Source organism: Microcaecilia unicolor, chromosome 2, assembly GCF_901765095.1.
Source record: "Microcaecilia unicolor chromosome 2, aMicUni1.1, whole genome shotgun sequence".
Classification (NCBI taxonomy): domain Eukaryota; kingdom Metazoa; phylum Chordata; class Amphibia; order Gymnophiona; family Siphonopidae; genus Microcaecilia; species Microcaecilia unicolor.
The window spans coordinates 610,781,101-610,800,160 of record NC_044032.1 but is presented as its reverse complement, the minus strand read 5'-3'; the positions used below and the strand labels follow the sequence as shown (position 1 = coordinate 610,800,160).

The 19,060-nt window shown below is 44.3% G+C and overlaps 1 protein-coding gene across 2 annotated transcripts in view; it reads right to left on the bottom strand.

Moving 5' to 3' along the window:
- FGG (fibrinogen gamma chain) overlaps nt 1-18,816 on the bottom strand; it is a 39,650-nt gene extending 20,834 nt beyond the window's left edge. Inside the window, exons 1-6 of one of the 2 annotated variants that reach the window (XM_030191620.1) lie at nt 18,622-18,816; nt 18,134-18,181; nt 17,843-18,023; nt 17,549-17,642; nt 12,258-12,388; nt 1,580-1,713 (exon numbers count right to left, since the gene is read on the bottom strand). In XM_030191620.1, the coding sequence (XP_030047480.1) occupies nt 1,580-1,713; nt 12,258-12,388; nt 17,549-17,642; nt 17,843-18,023; nt 18,134-18,181; nt 18,622-18,693 (660 nt within the window). In that variant the 5' untranslated portion in view covers nt 18,694-18,816. The remainder of the gene's footprint in view (nt 1-1,579; nt 1,714-12,257; nt 12,389-17,548; nt 17,643-17,842; nt 18,024-18,133; nt 18,182-18,621) is intronic. The other variant, XM_030191621.1, reaches the window with a different exon arrangement.
- Between the last annotated feature and the right edge of the window lie 244 nt (nt 18,817-19,060).

Genomic DNA, 19,060 nt, shown 5'->3' with positions numbered 1-19,060 from the left:
AGGTGCAGAGAAGGGCGACAAAAATGATAAAGGGGATGGGACGACTTCCCTATGAGGAAAGGCAAAAGCGGCTAGGGCTCTTCAGCTTGGAGAAAATACGGCTGAGGGGAGATATGATTGAGGTCTATAAAATAACGAGTGGAGTTGAACGGCTAGATATGAAGCGTCTGTTCACGCTTTCCAAAAATACTAGGACTAGGGGGCATGCAATGAAGCTACAATGTAGTAAATTTAAAACGAATCGGAGAAAATTTTTCTTCACTCAACATGTAATTAAACTCTGGAATTCGTTGCCAGAGAATGTGGTAAATGTGGTTAGCTTAGCGGAGTTTAAAAAAGGTTTGGACGGCTTCCTAAAGAAAAAGTCCATAGACCGTTATTAAATGGACTTGGGGAAAGTCCACTATTTCTGGGATAAGCAGTATAAAATGTTTTGTACATATTTGGGATCTTGCCGGGTATTTGTGACCTGGATTGGCCACTGTTGAAAACAGGATGCTGGGCTTGATGGACCTTTGGTCTTTCCCAGTATGGCAATACTTATGTACTTATATATCCAGGGCTGGTATTAGGGGGATACAAACAGTGCAATCATCCTTGGCCTCCATGCTACAGGGGCCCTAAGCAATGGCGTTCCTAGCGGGGCTGACACCCGGGGCGGATCGCCGATGTGCCCCGCCCCACGGGTGCAGCGCCCCGCCCCTGATGCAGCGCCCCCCCCCCCCCGGCGAAAGGACCCCTCCCGGGTGCACACCGTTGGGGGGGGGGGGGGGGGGTGCCGCGCGCCAGTCAGCTTCGTTCGTTTCCATGCTCCCTCTGCCCCAGAACAGGTTACTTCCTGTTCCGGGGCAGAGGGAGCATGGAAACGAACGAAGCTGACCGGCATGCGGCACCCCCCCAGCGGCGTGCACCCAGGGCGGACCGCCCCCACCCCCCTTGGTACGCCACTGGCCCTAAGCCAATCAGAAGTTGAAAGAAGTAGAGCCTGCTGGTAGGCTTAGAAGTCACATCCCAAATTTCTGCCATGGGCCCCCAGCACAAATAAAATTGGCCTTGCCTGCATCTCAGTAGCACAGCCAGAAACAATTGTTTTAGGGGTCTAACGGTAACTTGGGGGGGGGGGGGGGGGAGAAGAATAGGCATCCCATTTCTTCTCCCACCTCTTTCCTCTTCCCTCCACCTCCCTTCTCCACTGAAATTAAAAGTACCTTAGCTGGTAGGGATCCCCAAGCCTATAAGGTGAAGAAATCCAGGACCGCCTCAGTCAACAAAGCTCGGCAGTCAGTGACAGTGTGCTGAGCCACGAATACCGGCACCACAAGCAGGCTTAGAACTGAGCATGTGTGCTCAGCTGGCATCAGTGGCTCAGTGCGCTGCCCTTGAGTCTGTGTTTTACTGACTGGGGACAGCTCCAGATTTCTTCAGATTTCTGGCAGCTACACCACTGGTGTGCCTAGCCACCGGATGGGTCTGATGCCAAAGTGAAGTGGTCCAGGACCATCCATGGCTATACGCCTTCTGTATCCACCACCCTTTCTGGAAGAAATGTTTCTTGACATTATATATGAAAATAACATACTCTCTGTAGTAGTGTCCATCCATTGCCTGCTGAGTCAATCTCACAAAAGACCAAAAATTGCTGCTTTGCTTTCACAGGTTTGATGAAGTAAAGGCCACTTTTCCTGGCACCCTTGTTTGCAACATCTTGACAATCTGCAAACACACACAAAACCTGCTTACAGTATTTATACAAAGTGACATATTCCTTCACATAATATCTGCATCGGATTTACATCCAGCATACATAATTCTGTAATTTCCTATGGAAGATGCAGTTTGTGGATGTAATTTTATAACATGCGTGGGATAAGCATAAAGGAATCCTGTGCCGAAGGAATGGATCCTCAGGAGCTTAGTCAAGATCGGGAGGCGGGGCTGGTGGTTGGGAGGCGGGGATAGGGCTGGGCAGACTTATACGGTCTGTACCAGAGCCGGTGGTGGGAAGCGGGACTGGTGGTTGGGAGGCGGGGATAGTGCTGGGCAGACTTATACGGTCTGTGCCTGTGCCAGAGCCGGTGGTTGGGAGGTGGGGCTGGTGGTTGGGAGGCGGGGATAGTGCGGGGCAGACTTATACGGTCTGTGCCCTGAAGAGCACAGGTACAAATCAAAGTAGGGTATACACAAAAAGCAGCAAATATGAGTTATCTTGTTGGGCAGACTGGATGGACCGTGCAGGTCTTTTTCTGCCATCATCTACTATGTTACTATGTTACTATGTAATTTTATAATGGATTTTCCATGCACAAAGTCAGTTTTACGTTTGGAAAAGGCCTTTTAGAAAATTGTGCAGCCATTTACATGTGATTTAGTATGTGTGCCTTCAAGACTGTGTGTGCCGCACAAAGGTATCCTGGGTACATATATTTTGGGTAGGGCAGAGGTGGAGTGGTGATGTACTGTATAAAAGACACAGGTACACGCATATCCCCAGATTCTATATAGTGTGCCTAGAGATCCATGCCGAAATCCAAGTGTATTGTATAACAATGCACGTAACTTAATTAGTTTAACAAGCTCATTAGCATTGATAACAGCTCTTAACAAGCAATAATGAGCTGTAATTGGCAATAATTACAATTTACATACACAACTCACTAAGTGTATTCTGTAACGCAGCGCGCATAAATTCTAATGCACATAAGTAACAAGGGGCGTGGTTAAGGGTGGGGAAATGGGCATTTTTTGGGTGTTCTAAAATGTACATGCGTAGTTATAGAATATGGCCCTGTGTGCGTAAATCTATGGTCCGGGATTTACGCCATGTTTTCGTTGGTATAAATGGAGGCACGTAGTTTTAGACACAGAGATATCAACTAAGCGTATTCTATATACCGTGCCTAAATCTAGGCACCGCTTAAAGAATACGCTTAGTCAGCATTGATTTCTGAGCCGATTTTTTAGGTGCCGTATATAGAATCTCCCCTGTAGAGCACCCTCACACATTTATATCACATTTGGAGCAGATGTAAATTTGTGTATTTCAATTTGTGTGCTACTGAGGACGGTTCAGAGTGTCTATTTTATAAAGGCACGTAAGTGTCTATCCAGCTTATTTTCGAAAGAGATCGCCGGCCATCTTCCGATACAAATCGGGAGATGGCCGGCCATCTCCTGAAGCCGGTGAAATCGGTATAATGGAAAGCCGATTTTGGCCGGCTCCAACTGCTTTCCATCGCAGAGCCGGCCAAACTTCAAGGGGGCGTTTCGGCAGGGTAGCGAAGGCGGCACGGGGGCAGGACGGGCGTGGTTACGAGATGGCAGGCTTCAGCTGATAATGGAAAAAAGATGGCTGGCACTGACGAGCATTTCGCCGGCTTCACTTGGTCCATTTATTTTTATGACCAAGCCTCAAAAAAGTACCCCAATTGACCAGATGACCACCGGAGAGAATCGGGGGATCACCTTCCCTTACTCCCCCAGTGGTTACTAACCCCCTCCCACCCAAAAAAAAAATTAAGAAAGCAATTTTTTGCCAGCCTCTATGCCAGCCTCAAATGTCATAACTAGCTCCCTGACAGCAGTATGCAAGTCCCTGGAGCAGTTTTTAGTGGGTGCAGTGCACTTCAGGCAGGTGCACCCGGGCCCACCCCCTCCCCACCTGTTACACTTGTAGTGGTAAATGGGAGCCCTCCAAACCCCCACCAAAACCCAGTGTACCCACATCTAGGTGCCCCCCTTCACCCATAAGGGCTATGGTAATGGTGTAGAGTTGTGGGAAGTGGGTTTTGGGGGGGATTTGGGGGGGCTCAGCACCCAAGGGAAGGGAGCTATGCACCTGGGAGCTTTTTTTTTTTTAATTTTTAGAAGTGCCCTCTAGGGTGCCCGGTTGGTGTCCTGGCATGTCAGGGGGACCAGTGCACTACAAATGCTGGCTCCTCCCACGACCAAATGCCTTGGATTTGGCCGGGTTTGAGATGGCCGGCATTAGTTTCCATTATGGGCGAAAACCGATGCCGGCCATCTCAAACCCGGCCATCTTTGACATTTGGCCGGCCCAACCGTATTATCGAAATGAAAGATGGACGGCCATCTTTTTCGATAATACAGTTCGGGACCGCTTTTTGTGGCGCCGGCCATCTAGATGGCCGGCGCCATTCGATTATGTCCCTCTATGTTGCCTTTGTAAATTAGGCTTAAGGGGGCAAAGTCATGATGGTGACGGGAGTCAGAGACCCTGCAGCTACTGTAAGGCTGCTTACACGTTTTGGAAGCTTTTTTCCATTTATCATAGCTCCAAGGCAATAAATTCAGTATCCTTGTACAAATAGACAGGAATACACCATCTACCCTTCCCCCAGTTCCCTCCAAGTTCACATCTATCCATATGGGAGTGTGCTCAGAGACCAGAAAAGGACCAAGTTCAGAACCTACTACCTTAGGAAATAAGTTGCAAGAGACAAAAACATAATCAATATGAGATATTGTGGAATGTGCTTTTGATATATATGCAAAATCTTTTCTCTTGGGTGTGTAAAACCCGCCATATATCAACTAAGGCTAGACTATTAAACACCCCCAACCCATTATCACATCTAGGTTTTAAATGCTAGTCAGCTGCAGAAACATCCACCAACACATCTAAAGTAGTACTGAAATCCTCCAACAGTATCTTATAAGTACCTATTGTTTTCGCTAGTTTAGCAAGCAAAGACTGGAAAAAAAAAAGTTTCAAGCAGTCATTGGGTGTAATAGCCACTCAATGAAGTTGCCTTTCAGCAATAACACAGCATCCCTCTTGATCTTTAATTACCTTTTGCATCTGAAAGGGCACATTTCTAACTATAAGCAAAGCCACTCTCACCTTGCTCTCATGAGCAGAGGTATAATAACATTGCACCACTCATGAGAGTTGTAGCTTTTGATATTCTATATCGCTAAGTTTAGTTTCCTTAACCCCACCTTCCAGCCTTATGTCTACAAAGGGTCTGCAAGATTTTTGCCCTCTTTATTGGGGATGTTGATACCAGAAACATTCCAAGATACCAATCTGGTCTCAATTCATATCATAAATTCTTAGAGAAAGAAAAACGGCTAGAACATCTACACTTTCATAACATCACCACGATACCCAGCCTCTATCCCAGCAGTGAAGATACCAAACAACACATGTCCAAATCTCAGACTGAAGAACTTTCATATTGCCACCCCTCTATGTATGCCCCCACCAAATAATCATTCTCCCTCCCCACCCCCTTCCCTCCTTATCCCCCTCTCTCCCTCCCCATATACAGTGGTGGAAATAAGTATTTGATCCCTTGCTGATTTTGTAAGTTTGCCCACTGACAAAGACATGAGCAGCCCATAATTGAAGGGTAGGTTATTAGTAACAGTGAGAGATAGCACATCACAAATTAAATCCGGAAAATCACATTGTGGAAAGTATATGAATTTATTTGCATTCTGCAGAGGGAAATAAGTATTTAATCCCTCTGGCAAACAAGACCTAATACTTGGTGGCAAAACCCTTGTTGGCAAGCACAGCGGTCAGACGTCTTCTGTAGTTGATGATGAGGTTTGCACACATGTCAGGAGGAATTTTGGTCCACTCCTCTTTGCAGATCATCTCTAAATCATTAAGAGTTCTGGGCTGTCGCTTGGCAACTCGCAGCTTCAGCTCCCTCCATAAGTTTTCAATGGGATTAAGGTCTGGTGACTGGCTAGGCCACTCCATGACCCTAATGTGCTTCTTCCTGAGCCACTCCTTTGTTGCCTTGGCTGTATGTTTTGGGTCATTGTCGTGCTGGAAGATCCAGCCACGACCCATTTTTAAGGCCCTGGCGGAGGGAAGGAGGTTGTCACTCAGAATTGTACGGTACATGGCCCCATCCATTCTCCCATTGATGCGGTGAAGTAGTCCTGTGCCCTTAGCAGAGAAACACCCCCAAAACATAACATTTCCACCTCCATGCTTGACAGTGGGGACGGTGTTCTTTGGGTCATAGGCAGCATTTCTCTTCCTCCAAACACGGCGAGTTGAGTTCATGCCAAAGAGCTCAATTTTTGTCTCATCTGACCACAGCACCTTCTCCCAATCACTCTCGGCATCATCCAGGTGTTCACTGGCAAACTTCAGACGGGCCGTCACATGTGCCTTCCGGAGCAGGGGGACCTTGCGGGCACTGCAGGATTGCAATCCGTTATGTCGTAATGTGTTACCAATGGTTTTCGTGGTGACAGTGGTCCCAGCTGCCTTGAGATCATTGACAAGTTCCCCCCTTGTAGTTGTAGGCTGATTTCTAACCTTCCTCATGATCAAGGATACCCCACGAGGTGAGATTTTGCGTGGAGCCCCAGATCTTTGTCGATTGACAGTCATTTTGTACTTCTTCCATTTTCTTACTATGGCACCAACAGTTGTCTCCTTCTCGCCCAGCGTCTTACTGATGGTTTTGTAGCCCATTCCAACCTTGTGCAGGTGTATGATCTTGTCCCTGACATCCTTAGACAGCTCCTTGCTCTTGGCCATTTTGTAGAGGTTAGAGTCTGACTGATTCACTGAGTCTGTGGACAGGTGTCTTTCATACAGGTGACCATTGCCGACAGCTGTCTGTCATGCAGGTAACGAGTTGATTTGGAGCATCTACCTGGTCTGTAGGGGCCAGTTCTCTTACTGGTTGGTGGGGGATCAAATACTTATTTCCCTCTGCAGAATGCAAATAAATTCATATACTTTCCACAATGTGATTTTCCGGATTTAATTTGTGATGTGCTATCTCTCACTGTTACCAATAACCTACCCTTCAATTATGGGCTGCTCATGTCTTTGTCAGTGGGCAAACTTACAAAATCAGCAAGGGATCAAATACTTATTTCCACCACTGTACCTTCAAATCTCCTTAACTCCTCATAGGTCACCATGCTATGCATTCAGCCCTCCCCCACCCCTCCTATGACAACTGATCCCCCAAAAGGAAAAGACACCAATAGTTATACCATAATCATACAATCCCAACTCATCCAGTCAATCCCTAATCCCACACAATATTCTCACTCTCACTAAGAGCATTTTTTCACACTAGAATTTATACAGCATCCAAACTACATGTGTTCAAATGACGTTGGCTAGTGTGGCGCTAAAATTACTCTCTATTAAAAAAAGAAGACTGAATGTACATCACAGCATGACCAAGAAAACAGCATTCAGCAGCCATTTGAGTGCAAAAGACAGAAGCTGAATAAAACAAAGGTTGTACAGGCCAGAATAGCCATGGTGTTACTCTTTCAGTGTTCCCCTAGGAAAACACAGAGCCCAATATAACCCGTTAATTATGTAAGCTATTCTGTAGGTCCAGAAACCACTGGAAGACCTGCTTTCTAGCTTCTTAACTCATTGCAAAGACATATGCTTTGCCAACATGAATGCCTCCTAACTTCACCAGGAAATGCAAAGTGAAGCAAAGCTGCTTTTCCACAAGCTGTTTGCATATATCCAAGTAGTTTCTACGCAAATTTGCCACCTTATGATTGATTTTTAATGTGCTGTTCTATTTAACTATTGTTTCATCTTATGAATGTTTTCTCAATATCGTTTTTTAATTATTTAGTTATTATTTTTTAATGTGAACTATATATGCTTTGTTATTTTTAGATTCCTGAGGCAGGCGTCATTTGACGCCGAAACACGGCCTGTGTCGGGTCATTCATCAATAAAATACTCCTGTTGTCTCAGTCTTGAAGGCCCAGTCATAGGCGTAGACTGGGGGGGGCGAGGGAGGGCAATGCCCCCCCAAACGACGCAAGGCGCCGCCGCGCCATTAGTTAAAAAAAAAAAACACATGCAGGCACGCGCTCCTCTCCATCCGCTTGGCTTCCCTGCCCTATCTGCGTCCCGCCTTCCTCTGACGTCATTTCCTTTCGGGCGGGACGCAGACAGAGAGGGCAGGGAAGCCAAGCGGATGGAGAGGAGCGTGTCCGTCTACCCTTCTCTCTTCCTCCCTCCCTCCGGCGCAGGCAGCAGTCTTTTCCAGCGTTCCTGGCAGCGGTAGCGATGTACACGCTGCCTTCAGCTCTGCCCCGAAGCCTTCTCTTCAAGTTCCTGTTCCCGCATAGGTGGGAACAGGTGGGAACAGGATAAGTACATAAGTACATAAGTACATAAGTAGTGCCATACTGGGAAAGACCAAAGGTCCATCTAGCCCAGCATCCTGTCACCGACAGTGGCCAATCCAGGTCAAGGGCACCTGGCACGCTCCCCAAACGTAAAAACATTCCAGACGTTATACCTAAAAATGCGGAATTTTTCCAAGTCCATTTAATAGCGGTCTATGGACTTGTCCTTTAGGAATCTATCTAACCCCTTTTTAAACTCCGTCAAGCTAACCGCCCGTACCACGTTCTCCGGCAACGAATTCCAGAGTCTAATTACACGTTGGGTGAAGAAAAATTTTCTCCGATTCGTTTTAAATTTACCACACTGTAGCTTCAACTCATGCCCTCTAGTCCTATTATTTTTGGATAGCGTGAACAGTCGCTTCACATCCACCCGATCCATTCCACTCATTATTTTATACACTTCTATCATATCTCCCCTCAGCCGTCTCTTCTCCAAGCTGAAAAGCCCTAGCCTTCTCAGCCTCTCTTCATAGGAAAGTCGTCCCATCCCCATTATCATTTTCGTCGCCCTTCGCTGTACCTTTTCCAATTCTACTATATCTTTTTTGAGATACGGAGACCAGTACTGAACACAATACTCCAGGTGCGGTCGCACCATGGAGCGATACAACGGCATTATAACATCCGCACACCTGGACTCCATACCCTTCCTAATAACACCCAACATTCTATTTGCTTTCCTAGCCGCAGCAGCACACTGAGCAGAAGGTTTCAGCGTATCATCGACGACGACACCCAGATCCCTTTCTTGATCCGTAACTCCTAACGCGGAACCTTGCAAGACGTAGCTATAATTCGGGTTCCTCTTACCCACATGCATCACTTTGCACTTGTCAACATTGAACTTCATCTGCCACTTGCACGCCCATTCTCCCAGTCTCGCAAGGTCCTCCTGTAATCGTTCACATTCCTCCTGCGACTTGACGACCCTGAATAATTTTGTGTCATCGGCGAATTTAATTACCTCACTAGTTATTCCCATCTCTAGGTCATTTATAAATACATTAAAAAGCAACGGACCCAGCACAGACCCCTGCGGGGGAACTTGAAGAGAAGGCTTCCGGGGCAGACCGAAGGCAGCGTGTACATCGCTACCGCTGCCAGGAACGCTGGAAAAGACTGCTGCCTGCGCCGGAGGGAGGGAGGAAGAGAGGGGGTAAACGGAGTCACCATCTTGGACCTCGCGGGGGGGGGGGGGGGAGCAGAGGGAAGATGGATGGGATGGAGGGATGGTGAGCAGAGGGAAGGAACAGAAGATGGATGGGACTGGGAGGGGTGGGGAGCAGAGGGAAGAAGCAAGAGATGGATGGGACTGCGAGGGGTGGGGAGCAGAGGGATGGACCAGGAGATGGATGGGATTGGGAGAGGTCAGGCACAGCAGAGGGAAGGAGCAGAAGATGGATGGGACGGAGGGATGGTGAGCAGAGGGAAGGAACAGAAGATGGATGGGACTGGGAGGGGTGGGGAGCAGAGGGAAGGAGCAAGAGATGGATGGGACTGGGAGGGTGGGGAGCAGAGGGAAGCCTACTGGAAAGAAGACACTGCATAAAACAGAAGACACTGGGATCAAAGCGAATAGAAAAACTAAATGATCAGACAACAAAGGTAAATAAAAGTATTTTATTCATAATTTATTAATTGAAATGTGTCAGCTTTTTGAAATGTGCATCTGTGATATTTTGCCTGTAAATTTCATTTCCTTCCTCCATATTAGCATATTCATTTGCATATGTATATATGCAAATGATATGCTAATATGCTCCGCCCATTCTTTGCCCCCCAAATGAAACAGTCAAACTACGCCTATGGGCCCAGTGTTGCTTTTTTTGTTCATGTACTTTTTCTGTATGCTGTTTACCCTCTCTGTTTGGCCCAGGAAAATAATGCCAGCTTTCACTGCAAGTTGTGTTACTTGATTTATATAGGAGGCCTTTTACTAGGCGGTGGTAAACCCAATGCGGGATTACCGCTCGCTAGTCTGGAACTACCACCGGGCTACCGCAGCAGCCTGGCAGTAGTTCCCACCCCCAGAATGTGCCATTTCTGTCACTACAAAAATATCTATTATTTTTGTAGCACCGGTGTGTACCCGGTGGTAATCAGGCAGTGCCGTGCGCTGCCTAGTTACCGCAGGAGCCCTTACTGCCACATCAATGAGTGGCAGTAAGTGCTCCCCCCTGAAATGGCTGTGTGGTAAGTGGTTCACTTAATGCGTGGCCATTTCTTGAAAAAAAAAAAAAAAAGCCTTTTACCTGCTGAAGTAAAAGGGTGGCCTCAGCGCATGTCAAAAACACACGTTGACGATAGCACAGGCCCCCTTTTACTGCAGCTTAGCAAAAGGGGCTCATAATGAGGTGTTTTGCAGGCATTTGCATGCTTTGCATCTATTATGTATTCTGCAGTAACTTATATTAACATGTGTTATTGTAACACATGCACATTATTGCTGTTTAAAGCATGTTTTTATTTTTATTTTATTTTTTTGTTACATTTGTACCCCGCGCTTTCCCACTCATGGCAGGCTCAATGTGGCTTACATGGGGCAATGGAGGGTTAAGTGACTTGCCCAGAGTCACAAGGAGCTGCCTGTGCCTGAAGTGGGAATCGAACTCAGTTCGTAAACCAACAGATGTAAATAAATATTTACATTATGAAAACTGTCATAGCAGAAGCCTTAAAAGCAAATTTGCCTTACAGCCAATTTTTAAGGTTGAGACGTTTATGTTCGGATCCCAAAACATACACTTAGATCTAAAGATATGTCCAGACGTTTTAAGGAAAAAGGATATCCACTGAAATGCATAAAAGAAGGCTTTTATAAGGCCTCAAGCTTTTCAAGAGAAACATTGCTTAAACCAACCAAGAAAACAAACAAAGACAAGATAGTTTGCACTTTACCCTTCACTAATATGTCCAGTTCTATTGTTAACATTATTAAAAAACATTGGCATTTACTACAAAATCTAGATATATTTGATGAGAAGAAACTTATTGTTGCATACAAACGTGAAAAGAATTCGAGACCCTTTGATTCCATCTACATTATCCAATCTAGTTACATCATCCAATAATTTACCCATAGGTCACTTTCCATGCGGCAAATGCTCAGTCTGTACTGTTAATACAAAAACTGGGCAGCCAACTCTGGAATACCCTCCCCAGACCTATCCGCTCAATCTGTGACTATCTACCCTTCCGGAAAGCTCTAAAGACCCATCTATTTAAGCAGGCTTATCCAAATGACCCAGACTAATGTTATGAACTCATCTACCTAACACATACCCAGAAGACAACGACATTGCTCCAGACTAAATCTCCCACCTTCCTCCCTTCCACATCACCTATCTTTACCTATTTATCTCTTTTATTACTGTTATATTTGTTATGTTATATTGTTCTTCCCATTACTATGTAAGCTGCATTGAGCCTGCTTTGAGTGAGAAAGCTCAGGATACAAATGTAATAAATAAATAAAATAATGAGCAAATAATGTGTGTCATTGTGGTAATGTGCCTTAATAAGTATCACTCCCAGGGGTACTGGGGATACGTGGGCAAAAAACATTTTATCTTCTCAACTCTAAAAGATTCTTAAGTAGCTCCTGGATACAATTTTGATTAGTCAAAGATCTTTGGCATAAATTCTTCATCATGTCACTGGTGAAAGATGTTAACAGGCTTTGTCTTTAATGACAATTCCCAATCCACAGCAAACAAGGCAGATGTGGCAATAAAACCAAACCAGGAAATGATCCTTGCAGACAATCTCCGGTGAATTTCTACTACAGCTGCAGACAAGTTCCATGTCATCATACATAACATACTAAGCTAGTCCTGGTTTAACCCCATCCTATTGAATGACTTCAAATTGCAAATTATTTAAGAAAGGAAAAAAGCTAAATCCCTATATTTCATGAGGTAAAACCATACAGAACCTGTTGGCCACCCCAGTGAAGACATTTCTGCAACGGAAGCACCAAAAAAGTACTCGTCTACAGAAGGAAATCACATCTGACAAGCACACAAACAGTTCTAGCTATGTTGGTAGATGGTGCAGTGTCTTTAGTGACAAACTTTTCCTATTACCTTTTCCTGTGAGTTCCTGTATCTGTACAGTCTCTTTACAAGGCTCTTGGCATTGCAACTCAAGCTGAGCCGTCTTCTGTCTCAGTTTTAGAATTGCATTGTTGTTCGTTTGCAGCAGCTCTTGAAGATACCTAGAGTAGAGGAACCAGGTTGGCTTAAGTTAAAGGTTTTGTCTTGCTTTCTTTTAAATGTGAGAATTATTTACATTTTTTTCTGAAATTTGCATCATATTTAATGTATTTTAATAAAAAAATGTTCAACACATTTACATAAGAAAATGACTAACCTATGCGGAGGGACATTTTCGAAAGGACGTCCAACTCAGAATAGGGACGTCCAACACAGACATCCATATCACATGTATCTTTGAACAGGATTCTGCCTGTTCGATAATACGCGAGATGGATGTCTATGTGCAGGAAACGTTCAGCATGAACATCCATTTTGCTAACTGAAACAGCCAAATTCTGAATGGGGGAAAAACAAGGGACATGAATGTCTGCATAGCAGCATTCTTAGAAAATAGCCACACACAGATTCATGTAGAGCAAAGGGGCAGCCTAGTGGTTAGTGCAGTGGACTGTAAATCAAGGGACCCAGGCTCAAATCCCAACTCTTTTATTTTGTAACTGTGAGTCCTCAAGGAACATAAAAATACCTACTGTACCTGAATGTACACCACTTCAACAGCCTTCAGGGCAGGCTTGGAAGGATGTGGCGCCAAGAGTGAATGAAGGGAGGTGGGGCAGCAATGGCAACAGTGATTGGAGGGGGGAGGGGGAAGAGGGTTTGTTTTCAGTTTCAGTTGAAATCGAATTGCAAATTTCAGTTGCTGGTTCAAATCCCGATTTTGGTCAACCTCTACGTACATATTGACTTGCTGTCACAAATGGCCCCCTTTCCAATCTCCAATCTAATCCCCTCTTCACCTTCCAAACTTGATCTCTCATTCAATAATATTCTTGATAAATTTCTTTTTACACTGGAGCACACCTACCACAAATGACTGATACCTGCCTTCTTAGTACTGTATCACACCATGTAAGAACTATGCAGCAGAAAATAAAAACAGCTAAAGTTATTAACATGCCTTACCAGGTTAGTGTGTGCTAATACCATTAATTTGTACCTGTAGTAAAATAATGCATGCTGAGGCAGTAGCGCACATTAGTATATCTGGCACTAAATGAAAGATTATCTCAAAGAAAAATGTTCCAGGGGATCATTAGCTGGACAAAGTTCAACAAGCAAAATCACATTTCTAAATATTTTTCCTGGTATAAATATACCAAACAGTAGAGTTGGACAACGGGCTTATGGTGAGGAAACCAAATGAAAAAAATCAACATAAAACGCTGAACAACAGCCAAATGTTTACTGCCACAAAAAAAAAAAAAAAAAAACGAGACACAGAACTATGACATTGCAAATGTTCAAAAGACAGCTATGATTTGGAGTAATCGCCTGTATCAGGAGTCACAAAAATCAAGAACCACAGATAAAGGCAAATGTCAAAAAACATTATTGAACATTTGCAATTTTAGCAGCTTAAACAGGCCCTTTGCAGGTCTATCTCTCCTTTTTTGTGACAATAAACATTTGGCTGTTTTCAATAGTTTGTGTTGATTTTTTTTTCATTTAGGGCCTCTTTTACAAAGCAGCGCTACCAATTCTTGGTGCAGCAAATGAGAGGAAGCCCATTCAATTCCTATGGGCTTCCTCTCATTTGCCGTGCGGGAATCACTGGCACGGCTTTGTAAAAGAAGCTCTTAGTTTCCTCACCATAAGCCTGTTGGTCCGTCCCTTCTTCTTGATATTATTGTTTGTTCGTAGGGGAATCTTTCTCCTTTCTTTTTGGTCTTTCACATTTAAACTAGTGAAATGAGCTTCCATTTTATTCCATAAAAATTAACAAACAGCCAAAGAGGTTTGGTATAAACATTCAGCAAAACATATGCCAATCAAGTGAAGAGTAAAAGTGATAATGGAAAACCAAGATGCAACCTCCTTAGGAAGGGACTCAGGCCCAGATGCATCAACCAAACATAAAAAAATCTAAAACATAAAAGTGCTTACCGAATTTGAAAAAACGAAGAATGCACCAAAAAAACAAGTCGCACATGTTCGGTGCAGTATTGCAAAGTACAATGCATTACAGATTCGTAATCCCCGTCGGTAATCGGCCCCTAAAACATGCGCAGAGCAGCCAAGCGTTATGCTGGCTGCTCTGCGCATGCCACAAACTTCAACACAAACGTATTAAACCTACATAGGTTGCTTACGTCAGATGGGGGCGAGCGAGGGGGGGATTGGGATGTGTGAGCGTTTAGCTCTGTGATCCTAGCAGGAGAGTGCAGTTGAAGACATCCTCCTCAAGACTCCAAAAAAGGACGTCCTTCATAAACCCCCCTTTCTAACAAAAGAGCCCTTTCACTGTGATCCCCTTTAGCTCAGCAGAGAGACCTTTTGTGCATCTGGGCCTCAGTGGCTTGCAACTTTAAATATCTATTCCTCTTATAATAAGTATCAGCAATAAACAAGAAAAGTATTGTTTTTCTTTGAACTAAACAATATGCTCTACTTTTACTTTCTTAAGTATTATATTGTCCTGTCATTTAAAAAAATGTTTGTGTTTGTTTATAGCTTGAAAGATGGGTTTAAAAACACTATCAATGTGCTTTTATTGAAAATGAAAGAGGAAATTAAATGCCTGCCTCACCCCAAGCCAATCAAACCCACACCTTAAACTTAAGACCCCCCCCCCCCCAGCTTCCCTTCTATCCTTCCACAATCCCCGGGGACCTAATTCCGTTTTGGAGTATGACACCAGTGGAACAGGAGCAACTGGGGGTTTGCTTCAGCTAGGCTGGTTGCCAGTCTTTAGTGCTGAATGCCAATAATGATGCTGCTCTACCTTCAAAATGGTGGCGCCCTGTCCGGTGCATCCTGGGATGCAGTGGGCAGGGCTTCAACACCATATAAGGAAGTTTTTTCACCAGACTTCCAGCCCCTTGTGTGCAGGGTGGTGGTGGTGTGGGGGGGGGGGAGGGGGGAACCTCCTGTTTGACAAGTCTGGGCTTTTTTTGGGTTTTTTTTGACAGCCCATCCTGTCAAACAACTTCTGCGGGAGGACTGTGCCTTGGGCACATGCCCAGACACAATCCTCCTACAGAAAAAAACCCCAATGATCAAAACTAATAGTATGCATAAATTTGCATGCTACTAGTTTTGACTATCGGGGCTTTAATTCCCCGCATGGTTCCTGTGCTAATTTTTCAGTGCTGTTCAGAACAGCGTGGGGAATTTGATCATCGGCCCCTTAGATTTATAGAATACTGCCATCCACATGCATAAATGTGCGCTTACACGCATAAATGGCAACAGCAGGCCTAACTGCTGTTCTGTATTTATGAACTAAAATGGCTTAGCAGATAAATGCAAGGAGGCATTCATGGGGGAGGGGCATGGGTGGGGCATATGCAGAGTCAACATTTATGCACTTAGGGGGCCCTTTTATTAAACCAACTGGTTTACCATGCATTTAACTGCTAGTGTAGAGCTGTGTATTGTTCCAGTTAGCATGCGGTAAACCGGGTGTTGAGTATTTTTTGTGTCAGGGCACAGGCACGGACTCCGCGGGTGCTTGAGCACCCCCAATATTTTGCAACTCGTCAGTCATCCAACGCGTCCTAAGTTCCGGTTCCAACGTCCCCAGTCCGACCTGTCCACCCTCTTCTCCCTCAACAGTCCTCCTTGCCTTCCTGCCGACCAGTGTTTAAAACTCATTTTACCCGAAGTCATGACGGCAGTGAAAGAAGCAGAGCAGGCTGGCCTTCAACCTTCCCCTTCCCTCTCAGCGTCCCGCCCTCGCGGAAACAGGAAATGAGGGCGGGGCGCTGAGATGGAAGGGGAAGGCTGAAGGCGAGCGTGCTCTGCTTCTTTAACAGCTGTCAAGACTTTGAGTTTTAAAATGCTGGGCGTCAGGAAGGCAAGGAAGGCTGTTGAGGGAGAAGAGGGTGGGCAGGTTGGGCTGGGGGAGGCTGGAACTGGAACTCAGGGGGCAGGTGGGGTTTGGGGCGACTCACTGGACATGGAGGAGAGGGCAGAGGAGCATCGCTGGACATGGAAGGGAGGGCAGGGGAGAGAGGAGAAATCGCTGGACATGGATGGGAGGGGAGGGCAGAGGAGAATCTCTGGACATGGATGGGAGCAAGGGGAGAGAGGAGAAATTGCTTGGAGTTAGCATTTACACCAGGTTTTCATTGGCGTACATAGCCGCGACTACATACAGCTGCAGAAAATGGACGTTGGGCATATTCTATAAACTACACCCAGATTTCAGCGTATTCTTTAAACTGCACCTAAACTTAGGAGTGGTTTATAGAATATGCCTAGGCATATTTTTTTCACCACTGATTTTTTAGGTGTGATATATAGAATCTAGCCCTATGTGCTTCCAAGTTAACCTGGAGCATGTACCATGCATTAGTCTGCATATTCATGTACAACCTGCAGTACAAAATACAGGTACCACCTCCCCTCGTTGGTTTTGCACTTGCCGCATGTTAATGTTCTGCATTGATTCCTATTAAGTGCAAAATCTAGTGCATTTTAGTAAAAGGGCCCATAAAAATATTGTAATTTATGTGCATAAATGTTGTATTTAGGTGCTTGCATTTACTACTACTACTAATCATTTCTTTAGCGCTACTAGACGTACGCAGCGCTGTACATTTACACCAGTTGTAGATGAACATAAGTGATTATACAGAATAGGCTCACAGCCTTTGGAAAACAGGTGCCTAAATTTTGCAACCTGTTAAAGAACTGCCTGCTAACGTCTTAATTACTTTTTAAATATTGTTATACTTGTTCTTTCAGGTCGAAATGTCATGTGGATCAGTGAAACAAACTCCTAATGCATTTTGAGCTGTATTTTTAAAACAGCAGTGTGAAAAATATACAAGCATGAGAAGCCTGGTTTTACAGGTATTGCGTCCCCTAGGCTGTAACATTTAAGAGGCCCCCTCCCTTTGATTAAATAAGAAGTACATTTTAGGTTTAGTAGACAATAATTAAAAAAAAAAAAATACATACATTCACCAACAGTCAATAATGAAAAAATAATTTTGATTATATATTATAATTTTCGTTAGGGTTTTTTAGTGAAGCATGTAGCCCGATGTAATGAGAGGCCCTAAGCTGTAGTTTGTCTAGATTATAGTACATCCAGTCCTGAAGGCACCGTGTAAGTGAAAAAGTGAGCAAACGAAAAGATAAAAACTACCTACTGTATGTTGGATTCCTGCTCAATAATAGTATTCTCATATCTCCTCACGTCTTCCATTATATCTTTAAATTTTGTGATGAAAGGAGCTGTCATCTCTGTAAAAAAAAAATAAGGTCAACAGAACTCTATTTAAAAAATTCCTGCAAATGACTACTACACACAAAATAATTTTTTTTCGGGAGAAAATAAAAGAACAAAAACAACAAAAAGGAAGTAAAAGAAAGAAAAGTAAACCGACATGAGAAAGAAAAGCCATAATAGAATTCAGAATTATTTTATATTCTAATATGCTCACGTTGCGACGCTGGCATTTGTGGATGTGTGGTTTTCAGTTGTTGAATCAAATAACTAGCTCCATTCGTGAAATTGGTGATCTGGTTTATTTTATTTTCAAGGATCGTCAGATCCCTGTCTGCATCTGTCTGGTATTTGTGGAAGAAATCTGCGATGCCACATGTCGTGGGACAAAATTCACCCTATACAAAAGGCAAATGCATACAGACAAATGTATCAAACTAGCACAGCAGTTGCACTGTACTCGACTTTTTCTTTAACGTAAACCATACTTGCAAACAAGTATACTTACAAATCGTTCATCTAAGATGCAACAGTTATCTCTGTTTGGAATATATTGCTGTAAAAAAGAAAGATGAAAATGTCATAATTTGTAGAAATGTCCTATATTACCATTTGATCTATGCGTGTTTTCTTTCTTTCGTTTTTGGTTTTATTTATTTATTGCATTTGTATCCCACATTTTCCCACCTCTTTGCAGGCTCAATGTGGCTTACAATACATCATGAATTGTGGAAGTAGATTAGAAAATAGACATTTAGTATTCCAGAAAAGATCTTGGGTAACATAGTAGAAATATAAACAAGCAAATAATATAAAACAGTTCTGAATATCTGTGGAGGGGATTCATGCATTTACATTGGTTGGTCTTTGTTGTATGCCTTATTAAAGAGATGGGTCTTCAAGAATTTACGGAAGTTAGTTGGTTCGTAGATCATTTTTTAAGTTGTTGTTGCTGACTGTTGTTATTTTAATATGACAGCAGGCTGGGATACCTACCGCCAGGCACGCTGAAACTAGAAGCAGCAAGGACTGGAAGGCGAGCAGCGCTCGGCTGTGTGTCTGCGACATTGCGGCCCCCCCTGCACCTGTTGCCTGCGCTGACAAACAGCAACTGCACAAAGGTGGCGGCTTCCAGCGGTTTTATCTGATCGCGTGACCCACGCGACGACACACAGCAGCGCCCTGAAGCCCGAGTTGTTCAGCGTTTAAGCAGTAAGTGTGTGCAAGCGTGTGTACGTGTGTGTGTGTTCACAGAAAACCAAAAGGGGCGGGGTTACCTGTAACCCTGGTTGTCAGGACACCCGCAAACTGCATGAAGGCCCTAAAGGACCGCAGTTCCAGCCGAACATTTTTTTAATTTTTTTCGGACAGCTCAATAGTGACCGCAAATGGATGTGGGGGGAGGGGTCCGCCTCTTCATTCGTTTCCCGTCACC